Genomic DNA, 22,493 nt, shown 5'->3' with positions numbered 1-22,493 from the left:
AATCCCCCACTATTATTACCCTATTATTTGCACAATTTTCTGAGATTTGCCTACATATCTGTTCCTCTATCTCCCCCTGACTGTTTGGGGGCCGAAAGTACACTCCCATCAAAGTGCTTGCCCCCTTTTTGTTTTTAAGCTCCACCCATATGGCCTCATTTGAGGAACCTGCTAATATATCATCCCTCCTTATGGCAGTAATTGATTCTTTAATTAATATTGCGACCCCCCCTCCTCTTATACCTCCCCCTCTGTCTCGCCTGAAGATTCTGTACCCCGGAATATTGAGCTGCCAGTCTTGCCCCTCCCTCAACCATGTCTCTGTGACAGCAACAATATCATACTCCCATGTGTTTATCAACACCTTCAGTTCATCCACCTTATTTGCAAGACTCCTTGCATTAAAATAGATGCCATCCAGCCTTGCTCTTACATATTTGCCCTGTCTTCCAAGCTGACTTGTTTTTTTCTCAATATTTGGCTGCACATCACCCCCTATTGTAGCTCCACTCTGTATCCCATCCCCCTGCCAAGTTAGTTTAAACCCCCCCCAACAGTGCTCGCAAACCTCCCCGCAAGGATATTTGTCCCGCTCTGGTTCAGATGCAACCCGTCCGACTTGTACAAGTCCCACCTTCCCCAGATGCAGGCCCAGTGATCCAGGAAACTGAAACCCTCCCTCCTGCACCAACTCTTTAGCCACGCATTCATCTGTTCTATCCTCCTATTTCTATACTCACTAGCCCGTGGCACTGGGAGTAATCCAGAGATTACAACCTTTGAGGTCCTGCTCTTTAATCTGCTACCTAGCTCCCTAAATTCTTGATGCAGGACCTCATCTCCCTTCCTACCTATGTCGTTGGTCCCAATGTGGACCACGACCTCTGCCTGCTCACCCTCCCCCTTGAGAATGCCCTGAAGCCGCTCAGTGACATCCATGACCCTGGCACCAGGGAGGCAACAAACTATCCTGGAGTCACGTTTACAGCCACAGAAACGCCTGTCTGTTCCCCTTACGATAGAATCCCCTACCACTATAGCTCTTCCACTCTTTTTCCTCCCAGCCTGTGCAGCAGAGCTACCCCTGGTGCCAGGAAGTTGGCTGCTGCTGCCTTCCCCTGATAAGTCATCCCCCTCAACAATATCCAAAGCGGTATATTTGTTTGAGAGGGGGACGGCCACAGAGGACCCCTGCACTGCCTGCCTGCTCCTCTTACTCTGCCTGGAGGTCACCCACTTACTTCCTGCCTGTACAACCTTTACCTGCGGTGTGACCATCTCACTAAACGTGCTATCCACGACGTTTTCAGCATCGCGAATGCTCCATAATGAATCCATCCGCAGCTCCAGTGCCGCAATGCGGTTTGTCAGTAGCTGCAGCTGGATACATTTCCCGCACACATGGTCGTCAGGGACACCGGAAGGGTCCCTGATTTCCCACATAGAGCAGGAAGAGCATAACACGAGGCTGGGCTGTCCTGACATGACTTACCCTTTAACTAATTAATTCAAATTAAATGAATCCCACCAATTTCACTTCAATTAAAAGGTATACTCAAGGGCCCTTGCTGAACAGCAGTCCCCCACTACACAACAGAGACCCTAGAATCCACAAACTCTAACCTTAGACAAATTCAGCAGGAAAATACTCACCAACCAATCACTTACCTCTTCCTTGGTGACGTCCCACTTTGGATTACTTTTTGCTTCTTATTTATCTTAGGTCCAGGAGTTAAGTCCCTGAACACAAAATATAAAAACGAACCTACCCTTTAAATTCCCTCTACCCCCCAAAAGGTTAGAGGAGGTGGGAGGGTGGGAGTCACTACTAGTGTAGTGTCTCGGGTTTAGCAACCGCTCCACCTATATACGGGTACCAATGAATTGGCCCCGCCCCCTGCCTTTGAAAAAGCCCGCGAAGCTCCTTCCCCGCTGGGGAAAAAGACTCACATAGGTGAGTTTAATTACTCACCTCAGGCCTCCGCTGCTCCCTTTATCGACTCGCCAATCACCTACCCGCTGTCCTGTGACGTCAATCCTTGTTTTTTTCACCGATTGCCTCTCTGTCGTCTCCGAGTCCCGCGCTCTCTCCTAGGTCCGCTCCCGCCTGTAGCTCTGCTCCGAGTGCGGGTAGGCCCTCGAGCCTGGGCCTTTAGTAGTCTCTGAGTCCTGCCCTCTCTCCTAGGTCCGCTCCCGCCTGTAGCTCCGCTCCGAGCTCCAATAAATTTGTCAGACATGATTTCCCTTTCATAAAACCATGTTGACTCTCCTTGATTGTATTATGAGTCTCCAAATGTCCTGCTACTATTTCCTTAATAATGGATTCTAGCATTTTCCCAATGACAGATGTTAGGCTAACTGGTCTATAGTTACCTGCTTTCTGTCTCACTCCCTTCTTGAATAGGGGTGTTACGTTTATGGTTTTCCAATCTGCTGGGACCTTTCCAGAATCTAGTAAATTCTGGAAGATTACAACCAATGCATCCACTATCTCTGTCGACATTTCCTTTAAGATCCTTGGATGCAAGCCATCAGGTCCAGGGGACTTGTCAGCCTTTGGACCCATTAGTTTACCTAGTACTTTTTCTCTCGTGATTGTGATTGTTTTTAGTTCCTCCGTCCCCTTTGCCCCTTGATTTTCTACTATTATTGGTATGTTATTAGTGTCTTCTACAATGAAGACAGATACAAAATATCTGTTCAATTCCTCTGCCATTTCCTTGTTTTCCATTATTATTTCCCCAGCCTCATCCTCTAAGGGACCAATGTTTACTTTAGCGACCTCTTCCTTTTTATATACTTGTGGAAGCTTTTACTGTCAGTTTTTATATTTCTTGCTAGTTTACTCTCATAATTTATTTTCTCCCTCTTTATTATTCTTTTAGTCATCCTTTGCTGGTTTTTAAAGTTTTCCCAATCTTCGGGCTTACCAGTAATCTCTGCCATGTTGTCTGCTTTTTCTTTCAACCTGATAGCATCTTTTACTTCCTTTGTTAGCCATTTGTGGAGTCTTTCCTCCTCACAGGGATATATTTTTGTTGCGAGTCATAAAATATCTTTTTAAATGTTTGCCACTGCTTATCCGCCATCATACCATCTAATCTGTTTACCCAGTCCACTTTAGCCAATTCCGCCTTCATTCCTTTATAATTACCCTTATTTAAGTTTAATACAGTCGTTTCAGATCCAAGGTACTCGCTCTCAAACTGGATATGAAATTCTATCATGTTATGATCACTGCTTCCCAAGGGATCCTTTACTTTGAGATCATTAATTAATCCTGTTTCGTTACCTATTACCATATCCAAAATGGCCTGTTCCCTGGTTGGTTCCCTGACATATTGGTCTAAGAAACAGTCCCGAATCCACTCCATGAACTCCTCCTCAGGGCTATTTTTGCCAATTTGATTTGTCCAATCTATGTGAAAGTTAAAATCGCCCATGATTATTGCATTACCTTTTTCACAAGCCCCCCTTATTTCCTGATTAATATTTTGCCCTACAGTGTAGCTACTGTTAGGGGGCCTCTATACTACTCCTGTCAGTGATTTCTTTCCCTTGCTATTTCTTACCTCCACCCAAATTGATTCGACATCTTGATCTTCTGAGCCAAGATCATTTCTCACTATTCTACCAATTTCATCCTTTATTAACAGAGCTACCCCACCGCCTTTACCTTTTTTCCTATCCTCCCAAAATGTTAAATAACCCTGAATATTTAGCTCCCAACCTTGGTCACCTTGCAACCATGTCTCTATAATGGCCACGAGATCATACCCATTTGTTTCTATTTGTGCCGTCACGGAAAAGCTAGATAAGCACAGGAAGGAGAAAGAAATAGAAGGATATGCTGATCGGGTTACATGAAACAGGGAAGGGAGGAGGCTCATGTGGAGCTTAAACGCCGGCATGGACCAGTTGGATCGAATGGCCTGTTTCTGTGCTGTAGACTCAATGTAACTCAACGCAAGGTAATTGGCAAAAGAACCAAAGGCAACATAGGAACAGGAGTCGGCCATTCAGCCCCTCGTGCCTGCTCTGCCATTTGATAAGATCATGGCTGATCTGTGATCTAACTCCATATACCTGCCTTTGGCCCATATCCCTTAATACCTTTGGTTGCCAAAAAGCTATCTATCTCAGATTTAAATTTAGCAATTGAGCTCGTATCAATTGCCATTTGCGGAAGACAGTTCCAAACTTCTACCATCCTTTGTGTGTAGAAATGTTTTCTAATCTCGCTTCTGAAAGGTCTGGCTCTAATTTTTAGACTGTCCCCTACTCCTAGAATCCCCAACCAGCAGAAATAGTTTCTCTCTATCCACCCTATCTGTTCCCCTTAATATCTTATAAACTTCGATCAGATCACCCCTTAACCTTCGAAACTCGAGAGAATACAACCCCAATTTGTGTAAACTCGCCTCTTAATTTAACCCTTGAAGTCCGGGTATCATTCTAGTAAACCGACCCTGCACTCCCTCCAAGGCCAGTATGTCCTTCCGAAGGTGTGGTGCCCAGAACTGTTCACAGTACTCCAGGATCGTTCTAACCAGGGTTTTGTATAGCTGCAGCATAACTTCTGCCCCCGAATACTCTAGTCCTCTAGATATAAAGGCCAGCATTCCATTAGCCGCCTTGATTATTTTCTGCACCTGTTCATGACACTTCAATGATCTATGTTGCTGAACTCCTAAGTCCCTTTGGACATCCACTGTTTTTAACTTTTTACCATTTAGAAAGTACCCTGTTCTATCCTTTTTTGATCCATTGTGGATGACCTCACATTTGTCTACATTGAATTCCATTTGCCACAGTTTTGCCCATTCACCTAATCTGTCAATATCGCTTTGTAATTTTATGTTTTCATCTACACTGCTTACAGTGCCACCAATCTTTGTGTCATCGGCAAACTTAGATATGAGACTTTCTATGCCTTCATCTAAGTCGTTAATAAATATTGTGAATAATTGAGGCCCCAAGACAGATCCCTGCAGGACTCCACTAGTCACATCCTGCCAATGTGAGTACCTACCCATTATCCTTACTCTCTGTCGCCTTTCGCTCAGCCAACTTCCTAACGAAGTCCGTACTTTTCCCTCGATTCCATGGGCTTCGATCCTAGCTAACAGTCTCTTATGTGGGACCTTATCAAATGCCTTCTGGAAGTCCATATAAATATCATCCATTGATATTCCCCTGTCCACCACTGACGAAGGAGCAAAGCTCCGAAAGCTTGTGATTTCAAATAAAGCTGTTGGACTATAATCTGGTGTTGTACGACTCCTTACACTACTTTAGTCACCTCTTCAAAAAATTCAATCAGGTTTGTCAGGCACGACCTACCTTTCACAAATCCATGCTGGCTCTCTCTGATTAACTGAAAATTCTCGAGGTGTTCAGTCACCCTATCCTTAATTATAGACTCCAGCATTTTCCCCACAACAGATGTTAGGCTAACTGGTCTATAATTCCCTGGTTTCCATCTGTCTCCTTTCTTGAAACATGAGGGAAAAAAAAATTACGCAGCGAGTTCTGATGATCTGGAATGCATTGCCTGAAAGGGTGGTGGAAGCAGATTCAATAATAACTTTCAAAAGGGAATTGGATACATACTTGAAGGGGAAAAAAATGCAGGGCGATAGGGAAAGAGCAGGGGAGTGAGACTAATTGGATGGCTCTACTGAAGAGCAAGCACAGGCACGGTAGGTCAAATGGCCTCCTTTTGTGCGACATCATTCTATGATTGTATGACTCTATTGCTTTTTTTGTGCAGAAGGAAAGCTATTTTTGAAGTACATATGAGCTAAACATTTATGAAACATAAGTCAGTTGAAGTTTGCTCCCTTGACTATTCAGATCAGTCAAACAAAAAGCTCAGTTCAAGACATGCAAACACTGGCCATTTGCTGCACCACTTTTGATTTGCCACTAAGCTCGATTTTGAAAACCAGGATATTGTAAGGGGTTTTTACTGTTTCTCGGGCTTATTATAGGTCAGCCAGTTATGTTTTTCCTGAGCTGCCCTGCCCGCTGTGCGGTTGCGAATCGCTTTCCCCTTCTTGATTCTGAGCTGAGGACTTATCGGGTGGTAACAAGGACAGACGAACAGACCAGTGGATTGGTACAAGGAAAACCAATGTTTATTAATAAGAAAACTAAAACTACAAGGTAAACAGTATTATACAGAAGATAAAAGAAATCGCTATGGATGCAATACAGTCTTACACTTAACGGGGTGGAAGAAACGGACACATCGAGGGAAAATTCTAAAATCACAATTTTAGCAATACCCCTTTAACTCCCACCCTTACACCTAGCTAGGTTGTCTTGTGGCGGCCAGAAAATTAATGCTCACCGGTGAAACAGATGAAAAGGCCTGGCCCCTGTGCCCTGCTGCTGCCGTCGACATGTGGTTGCGAGGTTTACTGGATGGCCTTCCTTCTTAGTTGCTAGCAGGCAGACAGGACACCGGGCCAAGAGGCGAAGAGAAGAGAGAGAGAGATACTGGAAAGCCCCAGTTATATCCTCCCGGTATCCGGTTTTTTTCGTGGCTCATCAGCTTGCTCCATTGTTCGATTTGAGCACGAAAACATAACACAAAGGACCCCAATCTCTGGCCAATTTACATAATGGCCGGTACCTGTGCTGATCTGTTCCATAACTGCTTTCCATTGTTCCGAATGTTCCTTGATGGGCTATCTTTTGTCCTGGGATTTCTCCTGCTCGAATTTTGATGTGCAGGGCGGCAACGTTGATGGCTTGCCTCAGGGCGTGAATGCAATTGCATTGTTCAAAGAGAATCCAATTTCAAATGCTGCAGGCCCTTGGCCATGTGTCTGACCGCAGCCATTTTGAGAGACCCTGGCTTGTTCACACCAGGGTTATTTTTTTAATAACTCCAATAAATCTTCGGGGTGGGGGGACATGTGAAATTTTGCGAATCCCTTCAATATTTTAGAGTAATTTTGTTACTGGAGGATCGGTGCTCACAATGGTCTAACTAATGGTGTTGGTTGCCACTATCACCATTGCAGGAAATTTCTGTCCATTTTTTAAAGGGGCATTCATCTTCAGGTATTTGGCATAGGATCTGTGTGCCATTGTATTATTTGGATTTTAGGTAAGTTTCCAGCTTCCAGATCGCTTCTTTCTGATATTTTGTGCCTTACACTCAGAGTAAGCTCTATCTGCTTATCATGGGTGCTATTATTGCCAGTTTCAGTTGAATGGAGGAATAGTTAGATGAAGATTAGCAGCAGCAGCAACCTCAGCAATCACCACGAGCAGCAGCTGGGCCTATTAGAGGACAGCAGGTGAAGAGGGCTGCTTGTAGGACGCCATACTCATCACACAGGGTGTCCTGGCCATTAGTTTCTTTCTTGAATCAATGTGAAGAGCAGTGCATCAGAAGGCTGTGCTTCTCCAAGCAGGCTGTGCAGAACTATGCAGCTGCTGCTTGCTGGACCAGGTGGCCATGCTTTGCCAATGGTTCTCAAAATCACCACAGCCCTTAACCTATTTGCCACTGGCTCTTGCCAGTCTGCTACAGGGAACATCTGCTGCATCTCTCAGACTGCAGTACACAGCTGCATTGAGCAGGTCATCAATGCCATGTTCAATGTGGCTAACCAGTACATCACTTTCCCTAATAGCGGATATGCTGCTCCCAAAGCTCCATTGCCACTCCCAGGGAGCTGGGGCTCATCAATTTCTCTCCAAGGTGGACCCCAAAATCCGGATGGCAGCCGTTTGAGCTACCACCAAAGCTGCAAAGGCTGGTAACACTGGCTGATTTTGTGTTGGTCCAACTGCAGTGTCCCTGGAGATGACCACACTCTCCAAGGTAGGCTACAGAATGCTGATGCTAAATAAGGTGACACCACATGGGCTGGAAGAAAACTCCTCTGTACTTTCAGCCATGGTGCTGAAATTCCTTAGCAGACATTCCAATACCTGCTATAACTTGATATATATTAATGACTTGGACTTGGGTGTTCAGAGCACAATTTCCAAATTTGCACTCGACACAAAACTTGGCAGTGTAGTAAACAGTGAGGAGGATAGTGATAGACTTCAAGAGGATATAGACAGACTGGTGGCATGGGCGGACACGTGGCAGATGGAATTTAAAGGAGAAAAATGCGAGGTGATACATTTCGGTAGGAAGAATGAGGAGAGGCAATATAAACAGAGGGAACAATTCTAAAAGGGGTGCAGGAACAGAGAGATCTGGGGGTATATGTACACAAATCTTTGAAGGTGGCAGAGCAGGTTGGGAAAGCAATTAAAAAAGCATATCGGATCCTGGTCTTTATAAATAGAGTACAAAAGCAAGGAAGTCATGATGAACCTTTATAAAACCCTGGTTCAGCCACACCTGGAGTATTGTGTCCCCTTCTGGACACCGCACTTCAGGAAAGATGTGAAGGCCTTAAAGAGATTGCAGAAGAGATTTACTAGAATGATTCCAGGGATGAGGGACTTTAGTTACGTGGATAGACTGGAGAAGCTGGGGTTGTTCTCCTTGGAACAGAGAAGGTTGAGAGGAGATTTAATAGAGCTATTCAAAATCATGAAGGGTTTAGACAGAGTAGATAGAGAGAAACTGTTACCATTGGCAGAAAGGTCAAGAACCAGAGGACATAGATTTAAGGTGATTTGCAAGCAGTTTGATTTTCATTGCTGGGCCCCTGAAGTCCTCATCTGTGTCCTGCTCAACAGAGCTGGGAGAGAACCTCACCCTCTGGCAAGTTCTTTTATGGCCTGTCCCAGCCACCAGTACCTACTGCTGCTCACTCATAGACTCGTAGAATCATAGAAAGTTACAGCACGGAAGGACGCCATTCGGCCCATCGAGTCCGTGCCAGCTCTATGCAAGAGCAATCCAGCTAGCCCCGCTCCATCCCCATAACCCTGCAATTTTTTTCCTTTCAAGTACTTATCCAGTTCCCTTTTGAAAGCTATGATTGAATCTGCCTCCACCACCCCGCTCCCCCCCCCACCCAGGAGTGCATTCCAGATCCTAACCACTCGCTGCGCAAAAAAGATTTTCCTCATGGTGTTTCACTCTTGGCGTTCCCTTAGCAGACCCTTCTGGCTGACTAACTAACCCATGTGGAGTGCCAATGTCTATCCTGGTGCTTGGGAAGGATGGAACACTTGACGGTGCATCCTCTTGAGGACTGTCTTCCTCGGAGGTGTTTTCTTCTGTAGGAATCTGATGCTGAGAACAAACTGGAGGAAACAGAAAAAGGACAAGAGTTATACTGACACTGAGAGGCTGGACATTAACAGCTGCCAGTCTTCATAATGCAACTTGAAGTTGTGAAGTTTGCTGAGGCGATTGAAGGGTTATGAGTATTATGCAGACACCCTGCTCAGATAAGCCGCCAACCTCACCTTCTCTGATCCTCATGGCTTTGTCTGGGCCATTAACCTCCAGGGATTTGAGCTTTGCTTTGGTGACGGCTAAGAAGGAGTATTGGGAGGAGTTGGTGGTTGTGCATGTGCTAGGATGTGAGAAGAGAATGGGGTTAGTGTGTGGTAGGAAGAGAGCAAAGAAAGAGGTGAGTGTGTTTGGAATGAGAAAGAGAAGTGTTGCAGTGTGCCCTTGTGATTATATGCTGAAGGATGTGATGGAGGGAAGGAAATTCTTAGGATGGTGCTGCAGGGGGGTGAAAGGAGTGTTAGCAGGTGTTGTTGAGAGAGATGGAGAGATGAAGAGCTGTAGTCAACCTTGCTGCTCTTTTGAGGTCACTGAATCTCTTCCTACACTGAAGTCAGGTCCTGGGGGTGATGATGCTGACACTAATCCCCTCAACCACTCCTGTCCAGGCCTGTGGGATAGTCACCCTGGGGATGCTTCTGTGGGTTCTGAGGAACAGTACCTTTCTCCTTGCCCTGACCTCCACCAGGATCTCCAGGGGGCATCTGAAAACCTGGATACAGCCCAAAACTAATTTCTGCGATTCCCTATTTGCAGCAATACGACAATAAAATCTGAATGCACGGAATACAACCTCGCTTTAAGAGGAGCATTCCTGATTTAAGTAGTAATTGGGTGACTTGCTGGAAATTGCGTTACGAAAATGGGCAGGTGAGAGTAGTCCGAGCCTCATGCTAGCGATGTCACGGGGGCTTGCCGTTCGCTCACCCGATTCTCGCCGAGTTAAAATCGGGGCTGAACCAAATCACAAGCATTGCTTAAGATTACATGATTCCATTCTAGCCTGTAACAGATGAAACTTAAAACATTGTAACCAAATAAACAGTGCAGGGATCTGAACTGCAGTTGCTAATAAGAACATAAGAAATAGGAGCAGGAGTAGGCCGTACCGCCCCTCGAGCCTGCTCCGCCATTCAATAAGATCATGGCTGATCTTTGACCTCAACTCCAATTTCCCGTCCGATCCCCATAATGTGCTGTGGCTGGATTTATACAAATTGCCACTGAATCAGAACTAGACGAAAGGTCCAAATTTTGTCAGCTGGTTTAGATTAGGCTTTTGGTGAAGCAAAATATCAGCACAGACTTGGGGTTAAATGGCCTATTTGTTTCTAACATTGGATGCCCTAGAATTGCATCGCGAAGCGCCCATTTTTTGAGCAGAAAACGTAGCACTGAAGAGATCAATATGGCATGCGGTGTCCGCACGCTCATTCCACATCAGGAGAGCACTACATGCCAAATTAGTTGTGACACTCCAGAGTTGTCCAGGGCTCACACCAGTAACCAGCGTTAGGCACATTTCTTACGTAAATCCAGGGCCAAACACCAGTTTCAAGCTCGTTTCCCAAACTCAATTATGCATACTGCAGTTAATTTTCTCGGCACTAAAGCAGCCAAACCAGGCTCCCAAACGAAGGTAAGTTTAAAAAAAAGTTCTTCCTGGCTCCACATTGATATTGCAGGTGGCCTCCCCACCCAAAATCCTTCACCCCTCCCAGACTCACCGTGAGCTTAGTGCCAGCATCTCGCTGACTGACTTACGTCCTCTTCAGGTCCGGCACACTGCCTCCTAGGGCATGATGGAGCCCCCGGCATGCCAGTCTCGTCCTGATGACGCCAAAGGACCAATCCCACAGTTCCAGATCAAGGCTTTCACCCTAGGAAGGGAACCTACCGCTCCTACCTGATCTGGCCTATATGTGACTCCATTAATGGAATGGTGTTTTTAGCAGAACAAAAGCTCTGAAATTTGCATGAACCATCCAGCTCACTCTTGCCACAATTCAGGCAGTAATGCAGAAGGTCTTGGAAGTGGGCCAGAACCAGATGCACTAAATCCTTGCCTTGGCTGATATTTCCAATGGAGCCTTGTCTAAAGCAGAATCTCTGCCTACCACACATGGTCCCCATGTTGGTGGCTAGTACTGATTTTCAGAAGTGGGGCCCACCATGTGGTCCAGGCCAAGAAAATGACCTGGATACAGTTGGATTTTTTTTAAATGATCCGAAAGAGCTGCAGCCCTCCCCCTGGTGATCTTCCCCTGACCCTGCATACTCTGGAAGGTCAGCACTGGAGAATGTGATCCCAGTTTAACTGCTGGGAGCCTATGGGAGCCTAGCCAGTACTTTTTTGGGGCCAAAAAAGTTGGTGTTTTTATACTAAATAAACAGCCTGAGAATTGAATTTACTTTAATAGTTACCTATTTCCCCCCACCCCCATAGAACCCATGAAAATGGCACTTACAGTGGAAGCCAAAGGTTGGAAAATGGTACTTTGTCGGTTCTTGAATGAACGGTACAAGGGAAAAATGACAGAGATAACAGCATTTATCACTGAACAAATGAAAAATTTGACCCGACCTATTCAGGATCTGGATGATGTTAGATTTGCCATGGAGTCTTTATCAGAAATACGAAAAAATGAGATTCAGATGGATATGACTTTGGGACCCATTGAGGTACGTGACTTTCTTTCTCCTACAGTTTTCAGGCTTTAAAACCCAAACTTGACCTCATCTAAATAATGCTCCCTAATTTACTTCATTTCTTCTACCATCTTGGTGGTGTCCTTCACTATGTGTCTTGGCTTGAAATTAGGCTTTTCAACAAACACTGGAGGGCATTTTAACTCCTTCCATCTGGTGGAAACCGGGTAAAACAGGAGTTATGTTCCCTGTGGATTCACCAGACAGATACCACCCTGCGGCTATTTTAAAGTCAGGTGGCTCAGGCAGTAGCCTCATAAATATATGCAAATTGGGTTCCTATCACTCAGATAGGACCACAAAGCCATTTAACAGCTTATGAGGCGGGGCGTACAGTAGAAGTTGCCGGTCACCCAGCACAGGCCATTTATGTTTATGTTTAAAATTTATTTTTGTGGGGCCAAGGGGAGCAGGAGTGAGGAAGAGATGCTTCAGGTGCACAGAGATTTGGCTAGACTTCATCTGGAGTACTGCATTCAGCTTTGGGCACGAAACCTCAGGAAAGATATATTAGTCTTGGATTCTCATCCTTGTGTTCAAATCCCTCCACGGCCTCGCCTCTCCCTATCTCTGTAACCTCCTCCAGCCCTACAATAAGAACATAAAAAAATAGGAGCAGGAGTAGGCCATACGGCCCCTCGAGCCTGCTCTGCCATTCAATCAGATCATGGCTGATCTTCGACCTCAACTCCACTTTCCCACCCGATCCCTCTGAAATCTCTGCGCTGCTCCAATTCTGGCTTCTTGTGCATCTACGATTTTCATTGCTCCGACATTGGTAGCCGTGCCCTCAGCTGTCTAGGCCCTAATCTCTGGAATTCCCTCCCTAAACCTCTCCACCTCTCTAGCTCTTTGTCCTCCTTTAAGTCGCTCATTAAAACCTACCTCTTTGACCAAGCCTTCGGTCACCTGTCCTAATATCTTTTTATGTGGCTCGGAGTCAAATTTTGCCTGATACTGCTGCTGTGAAGCACCTTGGGACACTTTTACTCCATTAAAGACACTATGTAAATGCAAGTTGTTGTTGTCATTGTTATTGTTGAGGGAAATAGGAGAAGGAACGAGAGAGAATTGGGGAGTGAGGGAAGCAGATGTTGGTAACGGAGAGGCAAAGGGGCTGAGAGGAGGGAGAAGGAAGCATAGAATGCAGGGCAGGGAAGTGACATGGGAGCTACGGGGTAAAGGGATAGTGCAAAAGGCTTGGGACGCAATGCAGTAAGTGAGTGGGAGAATGGAAAGGGGAGGCAGTTGGAGGAGGGGATTAAGGAAGGTAGAGGGCAGGGGAGTGGATGTGGTGAGCATTAGATGATGGGTAGTGAGGAGATGGGTGAGAGGGGAGGGGCTAATGATAGGCAGAGTTGGGGGCTAAATTGGAGGAGAAGCAATAGGAAAGTAAGTGTCAGTGTAGGAGTCATGGTTGTGAGGAGGTATAAGGGAGCTGATGGGAACCAGGAGGTAGTGGGAAGGGGTATGTGGGGTGATTGTATGGAGTGTATGTCAGGCTGAAACCTCTTCGTGTCTCTTTTCACTGTTACTCCCCTCACATTCCTATCTGCTGCAACCCCATCGCCTGGCCGGATCCATCTCCGCATCCATGATCTAAAAGCTTTGATTGAGTCCTGCTAGCTATGCCTCCAATGCAGGTGGTTCTCCACTAGCCCACCCTGCCTGAAGCTGACTCAATTTCAACCTCTTGCATTCATCAGTGCCATGCCAGGTTGCTGCTGTGAATGGGAACTGGCTTTAAGTTACTTAAGTACTTCTAAAAACATTAAAGTTTTAAAACAGGCTGTTTGGCCCAACCAGTCGATGTTGTTGCTTATCCTCCATATGAGCAGTAATCCTAATCCATGGCCTCGATTTTAACTGGGGAGATGGCTCAGGATGGGCGGGAGTGCAGGCAGGAGGGAAACCCCTATGGGGATCTCAGCGTGAGGCCAGTGTCATTTTTACTCATGGGTCTCCTTTAAATTATCCAGGACAATCTTCCTCTCGAAACCGGCAGGACTGACATCAGGGCTGGCGGGCAGGAGCAGAAATCGGGCCGAGAGCCTTAGGACATCAGGGACCCAAGGGAATGGTCCTTGGCATAAAGTTAGCGTGGGCAAGGGCTTTAGCAACAGATGCCAGTACCAAGGGAGAGGCAGGGCCAGGGCTGGGGCGGTCTAGGGACTCCTTGCAGGGCCTGAGGAGAGTACTCCTGCAACGAAAACACTACGGTGCCCTGCTGCCGTCACTCATACTTTACACCACCTTAAACTTTTATGAAACAGGCTCCTTTTTAAGGTGAGTCATGGGAGATCTGCCAAATCACGCCGTTTGTAATGCACCATTGCATCATCAGGTGTCAGAAATGATCATATCACTTTTTCAACATAGCAGCAGGGAAAGGTTCTGCCCTTTTTCAGGATGGCTTGGTTGCCAGGGAAGTAGATTCTTTGTAGTCTTCATCAGTAGAATACATACAACCATACAAGCTCCTGCTTCCAGGTTGCCCGCCCAGATTTATTTTCAGTCTGTAATTACTCAATCTGTGAAAAAGATGGGATGAAAGCAAAGTTCGAAGTACAAAAAGAAATAAAGATAACATAAATACTCAAAGAGTAGAAAAGGTTATAGAAAGTAATAATAAAATGCCTAATAAAAATAAAGCAGGCATAATGAAAAATAAGAGAATATTAAATTGCCTGCACAGCACCGTACAGAGCATCAGCAAGAAAATGGGGAATGTAAAACAAAATCACTGCCGTTTTGCTATCGCCCGTTTTGCACTACCACCGAAGACCAGTTTTACCCCCACCGATTCATAATCGTGGGAGATTTCAACTACTTCAAATAAACTTGCAGGGAGAGCAAGTGAAAGTGGAGAAGGAGATGGAGTTTTTAGTGTCCTTTCTGACCCAATATATAAGAAGCTCAACTTGGGAGGAATCACTGCTAGACCAAGTAATGGGAAATGAATCAGAGCAGATAAGAGAAGTATGCGTGAGAGAACAGCGAGGGAGCAGTGATCACAATATAATAAGGTTTAAGATAACAAATTGGAAAAAAAGCCAACTATGAGGGATTGAGAATGGAGCTAAGGAAGGTAAACTGGAGAAAAATATTAGAAGTTTACAACATGGAAACAGGCCCTTCGGCCCAACATGTCCATGTCGCCCAGCTTATACCACAAAGCTAGTCCCAATTGCCTGCACTTGGCCCATATCCCTCTATACCCATCTTACCCATGTAACTGTCCAAATGCTTTTTAAAAGACAAAATTGTACCCGCCTCTACTACTGCCTCTGGCAGCTCGTTCCAGACACTCACCACCCTTTGAGTGAAAAAATTGCCCCTCTGGACCCTTTTGTATCTCTCCCCTCTCACCTTAAATCTATGTCCCCTCGTTATAGACTCCCCTACCTTTGGGAAAAGATTTTGACTATCTACCTTATCTATGCCCCTCATTATTTTATAGACTTCTATAAGATCACCCCTTAACCTCCTACTCTCCAGGGAAAAAAGTCCCAGTCTATCTAACCTCTCCCTATAAGTCAAACCATCAAGTCCCGGTAGCATCCTAGTAAATCTTTTCTGCACTCTTTCTAGTTTAATAATATCCTTTCTATAGTAGGGTGACCAGAACTGTACACAGTATTCCAAGTGTGGCCTTACTAATGTCTTGTACAACTTCAACAAGACATCCCAACTCCTGTATTCAATGTTCTGACCAATGAAACCAAGCATGCTGAATGCCTTCTTCACCACCCGATCCACCTGTGACTCCACTTTCAAGGAGCTATGAACCTGTACTCCTAGATCTCTTTGTTCTATAACTCTCCCCAACGCCCTACCATTAACGGAGTAGGTCCTGGTCCAATTCGATCTCCCAAAATGCATCACCTCACATTTATCTAAATTAAACTCCATCTGCCATTCATCGGCCCACTGGCCCAATTTATCAAGATCCCGTTGCAATCCCAGATAACCTTCTTCACTGTCCACAATGCCACCAATCTTGGTGTCATCTGCAAACTTACTAACCATGCCTCCTAAATTCTCATCCAAATCATTAATATAAATAACAAATAACAGCGGACCCAGCACAGATCCCTGAGGCACACCGCTGGTCACAGGCCTCCAGTCTGAAAAGCAAGCCTCTACAACCACCCTCTGTCTTCTGTCGTCAAGCCAATTTTGTATCCAATTGGCTACCTCACCTTGGACCCCGTGAGATTTAACCTTATGTAACAACCTACCATGCGGTACCTTGTCAAAGGCTTTGCTAAAGTCCATGTAGACCACGTCTACTGCACAGCCCTCATCTATCTTCTTGGTTACCCCTTCAAAAAACTCAATCAAATTTGTGAGACATGATTTTCCTCTCACAAAACCATGCTGACTGTTCCTAATCAGTCCCTGCCTCTCCAAATGCCTGTAGATCCTGTCTCTCAGAATACCCTCTAACAACTTACCCACTACAGATGTCAGGCTCACCGGTCTGTAGTTCCCAGGCTTTTCCCTGCCGCCCTTCTTAAACAAAGGCACAACATTTGCTACCCTCCAATCTTCAGGCACCTCCCCTGTAGCTGTCGATGATTCAAATATCTCTGCTAGGGGACCCGCAATTTCCTCCCTAACCTCTCATAACGTCCTGGGATACATTTCATCAGGTCCCGGAGATTTATCTACCTTGATGCGCGTTAAGACTTCCAGCACCTCCCTCTCTGTAATATGTACACTCCTCAAGACATCACTATTTATTTCCCCAAGTTCCCTAACATCCATGCCTTTCTCAACCGTAAATACCAATGTGAAATATTCATTCAGGATCTCACCCATCTCTTGTGGTTCCGCACATAGATGACCTTTTGATCCTTAAGAGGCCCTACTCTCTCCCTAGTTACTCTTTTGCCCTTTATGTACTTGTAGAAGCTCTTTGGATTCTCCTTTGCCTTATCTGCCAAAGCAATCTCATGTCCCCTTTTTGCCCTCCTGATTTCTCTCTTAACTCTACTGTGGCAATCTCTATACTCTTCAAGGGATCCACTTGATCCCAGCTGTCTATGCATGTCATATGCCTCCTTCTTCTTTTTGACTAGGGCTTCAATCTCCCGAGTCATCCAAGGTTCCCTACTTCTACCAGCCTTGCCCTTCACTTTATAAGGAATGTGCTTACCCTGAACCCTGGTTAACACACTTTTGAAAGCCTCCCACTTACCAGACGTCCCTTTGCCTGCCAACAGACTCTCCCAATCAACTTCTGAAAGTTCCTGTCTAATACCATCAAAATTGGCCTTTCCCCAATTTAGAATTTTAACTTTTGGGCCAGACCTATCATTCTCCATAGCTATCTTAAAACTAATGGAATTATGATCACTGGTCCCAAAGTGATCTCTCACTAACACTTCTGTCACCTGCCCTTCCTTATTTCCCAAGAGGAGGTCAAGTTTTGCCCCCTCTCTAGTCGGGCCATCCACATACTGAATGAGAAATTCCTCCTGAATACACTCAACGAATTTCTCTCCATCCAAGCCCCTAATGCTATGGCTGTCCCAGTCAATGTTGGGAAAGTTAAAGTCCCCTACTATTACCACCCTATTTTTCTTGCAGCTGTCTGTAATCTCCTTACATATTTGCTCCTCAATTTCCTGTTGACTATTTGGGGGTCTGCAGTACAATCCTATCAAAGTGATCTCTCCCTTCTTATTTTTCAGTTCTACCCATATAGACTCAGTGGGCGAACCCTTGGATATATCCCCTCTCACTACTGCCGTGACATTCTCCCTAATCAAGAACGCAACTCCCCCTCCTCTCTTACCTCCTGCTCTATCTTTCCTATAGCATCTGTACCCGTATCTGCATCTGTATTGACACAGGTAAAACAACAGTGGGAAATATTTAAAGTGGAAAATTAGAACAAACTAGCCAAGAATGAGTTGCCTGGATAAATAAAGAGGTGAGGATGAAGTTGAACCTACAGTAAAAGGCATAAGCAAACTACCTAAGCAATAAAGGAGAGGACGACAAAAGGGAATATGATGAGCATAGCAAAGAGGTTAAAAAGACAATTAGGAAGGCAAAGAGGAAATATGAAATGAAAATATCAAAGAATATAATAAATAGTATGGATGGGAATTTAGTAGCAGTAGTATTCAATGGACACATCAATAACAAAATTAGGATTAAGATCGGGATTGAGCCACTGACAATAGGCAAGATAAACCTACAAGGGATGATACTGAAATGGCTGGGGTAATGGGCTCGATTTTTTAACCCCCCTCCCGTCAGAAATGGTGCAGGTCGGGGAGTTAAGTTGGCAGGGGGGTGACACTCTGCGTTCCCATCCCACAACCTTAACTCACCTCAAAACAGGCATAGGAAGGCCGCCTGTCCCAGGCATGTAAGGGCCTACTTTAAAACAGCCCTTTTGGGCTCGATTTTCGCACCCCTGAACAGGTGCGTTTGTGGCGGGGGGGCTGTGAAAATCGGGGATTCCCGGGGCGGGTCTGGAGCCCAGCTCCACCCGCCTACTTCCGGGTTCCCCAGTGACGCGCTGACATGCGCGTGGAGCCCTCGCGTGTGGGACTCCCGCCGGCAATTAAAGCCGGCGGGGTGCCACTTAAGGAAATCATTTAGGTACTTCAGGTTGTTTAGAAACCTGATTAACATGATATTTTAGGAGGGGTGGGATTTTCCAAACAACTGGGACTGTTTCCCGTACTGGGGGAAATACTCCCAGTTGAAATGTACGTGTTGCAGCCATCTGCCTGTGGCAGCTGTAAAGTTCCATTTGACAGGTGTGGGGCGGGAGACCCTCACTCATTGCAGGAGGCCACTCTGTCACTTTGGACAAAGTTTGGCCTCCACCACCCTCCTCCTAACAATAAAATTCACCAATTTACCACACTTACCCCGGGGTCCAGACACATTTACCCACCTTGCGGACTCCCTCAAATGTGCATCTACCGGGTGGGGGCCGCCGTAGCTGCAGTCATGACCTCCTCGGAGGACGCACAGCATCACCAGCCTCGCCAGCCACGTCGTCCACCTCTGACTCGTGGAGCCCCACAACACAGTGCTGTGACACATCCTCCTGCACAGCAGGAGGGAGGGCAAAGGCACAGAGAGATGTGTCGCAGAAGGCACTACCCTTGCCACAGGGTCCACAGACCGAGGCTCAGCTTCCTGGAACTCTCTGAGTAGCAGTGCACATGGAGGCTCAGAGTCACTCGACATGTAGTCGTGGACATCTGCAGCCTCCTTCATGCCGAGCTGCTCCCGGCTGGCCCGAGCACCATCTTCTTACCTGTCGCTGTCAAAGTCATCACTGCCCTCAACAACTTCTCCAGATTCGCAAAGACGTGGCAGTAGTGATGACAATATAATATGTAATGTGAGTTGATCAGAAATTAAATATAAATAAAAACTATGACAAACCCTCGAACTCCCTTGTGCATCCCCTTCATGCTCACGACACTTTTGCCTTACGCTTCCTACTGCACATAAGTGATGCATGCCCTGTGGCTGCAGCATAGGTAGTGGCAGGTTGAGTGAGATTGACCGTGAAAGAGATGCATGAGAGGGTGAGTATGAGATGGAGCCAGGAGATTGTATGAGGATTGGATTGAGTGGTAATGGCGGGATGAGTACTGGCAAGGTGAGTAAGTGCAGGTAAGATGTGGATGAGCTTTGAGTGGGTGTGAGGAGTGATGTGATAGAATAGTGTTGGCAGTGCAGAAGGAGATGTGGGGTGGGGGCGGTGATGTGGCAGACGGAGTGTAGGGGAATGAGTAAGTGTACTCACTTCGACTGACCGACTTAGGTGATTGAAGCGCCTCCTGCACTGTCTGCAGGTGCGCAATATGTTGGTGGTGCAGGTGGCCTCCTCTGCCACCTCGAGCCAGGCCTTTTTGGTGGGAGAGGCAGGCCGCTTCCTTCCACCCACTGGGGGGGGGGAAGATCTCTGTCCTCCCCCTCCTCCTCACCCCATCCAATAATACCTGGAGTGAGGCATCATTAAACCTGGGAGCAGTCTTCCCCCTGGGCTGCTCCATGCTGTAATTTTTCCTATTTCCTGCAGCATCAGTCAGTGGAGGACTGCCCCTTTACATAGGGTTCCTCCAGCTGACAGCCTATGCTGCGCATGCGCAGTCCGCCCGCTGCGCAGCTTTCCAGCGCAAAACCCGGAAGCACAGGTAAGTGGCTCCAATTAGACTGCGATTCCGTGCGGAGCACCCCAATTTCACTGGCGCGTTACCGACGCACCCAGACGACCCCCCCCACTGCGAACCCGCCGCCCTCCTAATATCGGGCCCATAATGTCTTTGGTGCTGCAACACCACATTAACTAAAAAATTCAAAGGGCCGAACATGACAGTAAGACCTAATGGAGTCAGCGAAGTGGCCAGAAGAGGCCAAGGTAAGTATATAAATTTAACTTTTCGGAGAATTTCTTGTGGCGCTAGAGGAGGAGTGCTCTTCGGGCCCCGCAAGGAGTTCTTGGTCCTACCCTGCTATGGCCTTACCTCTCTATCCCAGTGCAAGCATATGCTGTCAAACCCCTCCCCCAACACTAACCATGCTGGGGAACAGTCCCTCTGGTCCCTAGCATCCTCGGGCTACCTTCCCAATTTTTGCTCGCGCCCACTGACCCTGATGTCACTTCTGCCGACTTCGGGTGGAAGACAAAGAAACATGAGTGGACCATGCAGCCCCTTGAGCCTGTTCCGCCATTCAATCAGATCATGGCTGATCTGTACCTCAACTCCATTTACCCACCTTGGATACTTATCCCTTGATGCCCATACCTCACAAAAATCTATTGATCTTCGTCTTGAAAATTTCAAATGACCCAGCAAGCACATGGGGAGAGCGTTTCAGATTTCCACTACCTTTTATGTGAAACAGTCTTTCCTGATTTCACTACTAAATGGCCTAGCTCTAATTTTAAAGATTGTACTGTCTTATTCTGGATTTCTCCACCAGAGGAAATAGTTTCTATGTCGTTACCGAATGACTCAATGTAAGCAATACAACAAGAGGTCCACTAATATTACTAAAAGAGGAATGTCACTGTCGTAGACTAATTGATAGAAATTGATTGCCAAATACTTAACTGGAGGGTGAATTTTAATGACTTTAACAAGGGGTCTGGCCCAGGTGGATTGGAATCAAAAATTCATCGGCAAAACAGTCATTGAGCAATGAGAGGCCTTCAAAGAGGAGATAGTTCAGGTCGAGCAGACACAGTCCCAGGAGGGGGAAAGCTAGACCTCCCTGGATGACTAAAGATATTGAGATTAAAATGAAGCAGGAAAAGGAGGCTTATGATAAATGTAAGGTTCATAATACAGTAGAGAACCAAGCTTAATGCAGAAAGTACAGAGGGGATCTAAAAAAGGTAATAAGAAGGGCAAAAAGAGGGTATGAGAATAGATTAGCAGCCAACATAAAAGGAACCCAAAAGTGAACAAATTAAAAAAAAAAAATTCTAGTAAACCTACGCTGCACCCTCCAAGGCCAATATGTCCTTCCGAAGGTGCGGTGCCCAGAACTGCTCACAATACTCCAGGTGTGGTCTAACCAGGGTTTTGTATAGCTACAGCATAACTTCTGCCCCCTTGTACTCTAGTCCTCCAGATATAAAGGCCAGCATTCCATTAGCCTTATTGATTATTTTCTGCACCTGTTCATGACACTTAAATGATCTATGTACCTGAACCCCTAAATCCCTTTGGACATCCCCTGTTTTTAACTTTTTACCATTTAGAAAGTACCCTGTTCTATCCTTTTTTGATCCAAAGTGGATGACCTCACATTTGCCTACATTGAATTCCATTTGCCACAGTTTTGCCCATTCACCTAATCTATCAATATCGCTTTGTAATTTTATGTTTTCATCTACACTGCTTACAATGCCACCAATCTTTGTGTCATCGGCAAACTTAGATATGAGACTTTCTATGCCTTCATCTAAGTCGTTAATAAATATTGTGGATAATTGAGGCCCCAAGACAGATCCCTGCGGGACTCCACTAGTCATTTCCTGCCAAAGTGAGTACCTTCCCATTATCCCTACTCTCGTCGCCTTTCGCTCAGCCAACTTCCTAACGAAGTCCGTACTTTTCCCTCGATTCCATGGGCTTCGATCCTAGCTAACAGTCTCTTATGTGGGACCTTATCAAATGCCTTCTGGAAGTCCATATAAATAACATCCATTGACATTCCCTTGTCCACTACTTTAGTCACCTCTTCAAAAAATTCAATCAGGTTTGTCAGGCACGACCTACCTTTCACAAATCCATGCTGGCTCTCTCTGATTAACTGAAAATTCTCGAGGTGTTCAGTCACCCTATCCTTAATTATAGACTCCGGCATTTTCCCCACAACAGATGTTAGGCGAACTGGTCTATAATTCCCCGGTTTCCCTCTCTCTCCTTTCTTAAAAAGCAGAGTGACATGTGCAATTTTCCAATCGAGAGGGACAGTTCCTGAATCTAGAGAACTTTGAAACATTATAGTTAGGGCATCCGCAATGTGCTCACCTACTTCCTTTAAAACCCTGGGAATGTAA

General features: G+C 45.9%; 1 protein-coding gene across 1 annotated transcript in view; it reads left to right on the top strand.

Annotated features, from left to right (window-relative positions):
- Window positions 1–22,493, top strand: part of LOC137322209 (dynein axonemal heavy chain 8-like) — a 1,675,662-nt gene that overhangs the window by 667,113 nt on the left and 986,056 nt on the right. The window contains exon 36 of the mRNA XM_067985325.1: window positions 11,673–11,908. Coding sequence (XP_067841426.1) covers window positions 11,673–11,908 — 236 coding nt within the window. The remainder of the gene's footprint in view (window positions 1–11,672; window positions 11,909–22,493) is intronic.

This window comes from Heptranchias perlo, chromosome 5 (assembly GCF_035084215.1).
Source record: "Heptranchias perlo isolate sHepPer1 chromosome 5, sHepPer1.hap1, whole genome shotgun sequence".
NCBI lineage: Eukaryota > Metazoa > Chordata > Chondrichthyes > Hexanchiformes > Hexanchidae > Heptranchias > Heptranchias perlo.
Note: the sequence above shows the minus strand (reverse complement) of the source record. Positions and strands in the feature narration are given on the sequence as shown.